The following is a 4,828-nucleotide window of genomic DNA, read 5'->3' on the forward strand; positions in this document are numbered from 1 at the left end:
ATCTATCTATCTATCTATCTATCTATCTATACACACACACACACACAAACCTCTGTTTAAATCCTATTGCAAAGCAGAGACCTGGCAAGGATGGGAGTGGTACAAAAATCCAGCCAAATTTACATTCACCTTGTTTTGAACCATTTTTGGGGGATTGAAGTCCTCTTCCTGTAAGTAACAGTGAGCTATACAAAGTGTCCATACAAAGTGTCTATTCTCTCATTTATAATATTTCACTCATGTATGGTCAACGCACTTTCAAACAGCTCTTATTAATTTGATTTATACCTCTCCACCCCCCAATTCCACTTCCCCTCTAGCAAGTTTTCAAAACAGCTGATTACATTTAAAGGAAACCAAAACAACATATAAAAGTTGATACAAATTAAAACGAGTGCCAAGACCAGGGGTAGGCAACCTTGGCTCTTTTATGACTCGTGGACTTCAACTCCCAGAATTCTGGGAGTTGAAGTCCACGAGTCATAAAAGAGCCAAGGTTGCCTACCCCTGGCCAAGACCATTAAGCAGTTGTTAAAAGCCCGACAAAATAGTTGCACCTTTAACGCTTTTCTGAAGAGTGTGTACTTTTCTTTTAAAAAGCCAGAGATTCACAGAAAATACATTCTGCATTAAACATAATTTCCTCGAACATCAAACAATATATATATATACTGTATATATATTTGTCTAACAGCATCTGCAAAGGCTGTGATACAACGAAGCTGTAAAGAAGACAAAAATTGTTCAGTTTCAGTCTAGTATTTTGCGTGTAAAGGGTGTCCGACGTTAAACAGAGAAAGTTTGATCTTAGGATTAAAGAAGGTTCAAGGTTCTATGCAGCTAAAAAGGGCTATAACCTATAACCTCCGAGAGCTATGGCGATGGGAATAAAATGAGGTGAGACTTGCACGCATGCCTTTTTTGCTAGGAAACTGTCAGCCAGGCTGGAAGGTGGGGTCAAGCAGGGAATTAGCCTTGAGTCCTTGCATGGTTGAAAGAGAATAAGCCTGACCGCTTTTCCTCCCAAGGTCCATGAAACCTTATCTGGCTATTCCCAGGGAAAAAGTAAAAAAGTCTGGTGAGACTCTTGTAATATAGGTAGAAGTCAATAAATTGATGACTTAGGCCAGTGGTGGCGAACCTATGGCACGGGTGCCAGAGGCGGCACTCAGAGCCCTCTCTGTGGGCACGCGCGCCGTCGCCCCAGTCCTAGGCCTTCAGCTGGGTTTTATAAAACCTTTTCGCTTTAGGCCTCTGCCGCTGTGTACAAAAAAAAAAAAAAAGGTTCCATCAATCAATTTCAACTTCTCGCGGGAAAAAAAAAGATCTTGCAAAGTTGGAATTGATTGATTGAACTTTTTAGTCCCACCGAGTCTGCCGTTACCACCGCAGCCATGGCCACCCAATGGGCCACACCCACCCAATTGGCCACACCCAGCCAATGGGCCACACCCACCCGGCACCCAACGATGCATAAGTGGGTTTTGGGTTGCAGTTTGGGCACTCGGTCTCTAAAAGGTTCGCCATCACTGACGTAGGCTATTCACGAGTGACTCTGGTTGTTTGCACCTGACACTTCTCCAGTGTCTCAGAAGATGAGCTACGAAAGCAATACACTGAAATATAAAATAAAAGCTGTAATTTAAACTAAAGTAAAGCGCTGAGCCTCAAGGCTACCCAGAAGCACAAAACGAACTTTTGTATTTTGCCAGAAATCTGAAAAAAAAAATAATTTTTTTTTTGCAAAAGCCCCCGAACGTGCTTTTGGGGAATTCCTTACTTCTGGAAACTTGTCCCGGACCTCCTTGATTTTCTCGCCTTTTTGCCCAATGATGGTCCGATGAAAGCGCTGTTCAATTATCAGATCCTTGGTGCGTTCGTTTTCCTAGGAGAAGCCGTCGATCATGAAAAGCATGGCACCCTGTCCCAAAGCAACCGTTTTTTTGGATCCCTCCCCTGAGGACTTCTAGCAAATACACAAGAGAGATGCTTGATGCAGATCAAGGCACCATCTCTCCTTACCATCCGGGCCGCCATTTCCAGGAGCTCCTTACGAGCCAGCTGTACCCCTTGGGGGTCTCCTTCGATCCGGATCAAGTTGCTCTTCTCGCTGTCAGGAGGAATGCGGACTGAGACTTTGTGTTGTTCCTTGATGCGGTTGACTGGGGGGGGGGAGAGGAGAAGTACAGAAAAGAGAGAGCATCAGAGGGAAGGGCTGCCATCTTCCCCCTCTCTCCAGCAAAGTGGGATGGTCAACATCCAAAGAATGGAGGAACCTCAAGTTTCAAATTCTAGCTAGCCGCTAAACTCCCTCGGGGACCATCAATTAGGAATTCTCTAACTTTGCGGCGATTCCCCCCCCCAAAAAAACTAAAAAGTGAATTTGTGTGGCTCCCGTGAACGAAACCAACAAATTCTTTATGATTAGAACTGAGCAAGAAATAAATACCGCTTTCACTTTGAGTACAGCTAAGTCCCTCGACTTAACAACCGTTCATTCAGTGACCGTTCAAAGTTACGACAGCACTGGGGGAAAAAAGCGACTTATGATCACTTTTCAGTTATGACTTTTTTGCAGAATTCCCATGGTCACGTGATCAAAATTCGGAACACTTAGCAAACTGGTTCGTGTTTATGACGGCCGCAGCGTCCCGGGGTCGTGTGATCCACCTTTTGCAACCTTCCGACAAGCAAAGTCAGATTTCACTTAACGACCGAGTTACTAACTTATCAACTGTGGCGATTCACTTAGGAACTGTGGCCAGACATGTCATAAAATGGGGTGACGCTCAGTTAACAAATGTCTCGCTTAACAACAGAAACTTTGGGCTCAACTGTGATTGTAAGTCGAGGACTGCCTGTAGTTAAATTTTAAGGTAAAGCATCAGAGGGAGCTTCAAAACTATCAGAAAGGGAAAGCGCTATCTAACGAAATGAAATTCAGTGGTGAAAAAAGCAAGGTTCTACATTTAGGCAAGAAAAACCAAATGTACAGGTATAGTATAGGGGGTACCTTGCTCAATAGTAGTAACTGAGAGAGGGATCTCGGAGTACTAGTGGACAATCACTTAAATATGAGCCAGCAGTGTGCTGCAGCTGCCAAAAAGGCCAACACAGTGCTAGGCTGCATTAACAGAGGGATAGAATCAAGATCACGTGAAGTATTAATACCACTTTACAATGCCTTGGTAAGGCCACACTTGGAATACTGCATCCAGTTTTGGTCATCACGATGTAAAAAAGATGCTGAGACTCTAGAAAGAGTACAGAGAAGAGCAACAAAGATGATTAGGGGACTGGAGGCTAAAACATATAAGGAACGGTTGCTGGAATTGGGTATGTCTGGTTTATTGAAGAGAAGAACGAGGGGGGACATGATAGCAGTGTTCCAATATCTCAGGGGCTGCCCCAAAGAAGAGGGAGTCAAGCTATTCTCCAAGGCGCCTGAAGGCAGGACAAGAAGCAATGGGTGGAAACTAAGCAAGGAGAGAAGCAACCTAGAACTAAGGAGAAACTTCCTGACAGTGAGAACAATTAACCAGTGGAACAACCTGCCTCCAGAAACGGTGGATGCTCCAACACTAGAAGTTTTTAAGAAGAGACTGGACAACCATTTGTCCGAAATGGTATAGGGTTTCCTGCCTGAGCAGGGGGTTGGACTAGATGACCTCCAAGGTCCCTTCCAACTTTTTATTACTACTATTACTATTACTATTACTATTATTATTATTATTATTATTATTATTATTATTATTATTATTATTATTATTATTATTATTATTATTATTATTATTATTATATTAAAAGGCACTTTTGGGACCATCATGACCTGGATAACTGAGAATCTCCACAGACACTCTGGGAAATGTTAGCAGAAAAGATTTAGGGGTTACCTAGAGGTGTGCAAATGCTTCCACCTTACAGTGATCAGCAAGAGCATGAAATTCACCCCAGCCACCTTAAATCCTTCAGGGTTCTTTTTTTCCCTCTCTTAGACTTCTGATCAGCCTGACTCACTGTTAGCTCCGTTTTTCCCAATCAGATGGCGATGAAATCTCTGGTCAATAAGCACTTCGGTGTAGTCCATCCGTCTGAGCTGCAGGAGGAGAGGATGGGATAGTGAGACACAAGACTTGCAAGACAAAAAATGGAGCCTCAAGACAGCAGGCACCAGCAATTGCACTAAAGCAGACATGTCAAACACAAGGCCCGGGGGCCGGATGCGGCCCGCGAAGTGGTTTCATGTGGCCCATGAAGCCATCCTGGAAACAGTGAGGGAACGGCCCCTGCTGCCTTGGCCCTGGCCCAGGCCAGCTGGGAGCCAATGTACAATTTTGTGGTGGCCATCTTGGCACTTGCCCCGGTGGACCATGCCTTGGCACTTGTCCCGGTCCCACCCCCTTCTGCCAGAGACCCTCAGATCTGTCCCACTCCTGCCCAGGCCCCCATAGGCACCCTTGACGCGAATGATGTAGAACTAGCCACGCCCACCCAGTAGGCCACACCCACTCCATCCACACCCACCCAGTAGGCTGCACCCACTCTGGCCACACCTACCCGCCCCCCCCAGGGCAACCGCAATGCTGATGCGGCCCTCAGTGAAATTGAGTTTGACACCCCTGCACTAAAGACTTGCGGACTTCAACTCCCAGAATTCCCCAGCCAGCCGTGGGGGTTAAAAGTTTGCAAGTCTTAAAAGTTGCCAAGTTTGGAGACCCCTGCATTAATGTGAAACTGAATAGGTTTGGCACACTCTTTCACGTCCCTCACCTCCAAGGTCCCTTCCAGCCGTATGATTATATGACGCGCTTATCCTAGCAACAACAAA

General features: G+C 45.3%; 1 protein-coding gene across 1 annotated transcript in view; it reads right to left on the reverse strand.

The window, feature by feature from the left end:
* Positions 1-4,828, reverse strand: part of LOC107298700 (vigilin-like) — a 46,636-nt gene that overhangs the window by 29,335 nt on the left and 12,473 nt on the right. Inside the window, exons 6-8 of the mRNA XM_015828076.1 lie at positions 4,018-4,096; positions 2,023-2,162; positions 1,781-1,885 (exon numbers count right to left, since the gene is read on the reverse strand). Of these exons, the coding sequence (XP_015683562.1) occupies positions 1,781-1,885; positions 2,023-2,162; positions 4,018-4,096 (324 nt within the window). The remainder of the gene's footprint in view (positions 1-1,780; positions 1,886-2,022; positions 2,163-4,017; positions 4,097-4,828) is intronic.

This window comes from Protobothrops mucrosquamatus, unplaced genomic scaffold, assembly GCF_001527695.2.
Source record: "Protobothrops mucrosquamatus isolate PMUCROS unplaced genomic scaffold, P.Mucros_1.0 scaffold4207, whole genome shotgun sequence".
In the NCBI taxonomy this organism is placed as follows: domain Eukaryota; kingdom Metazoa; phylum Chordata; class Lepidosauria; order Squamata; family Viperidae; genus Protobothrops; species Protobothrops mucrosquamatus.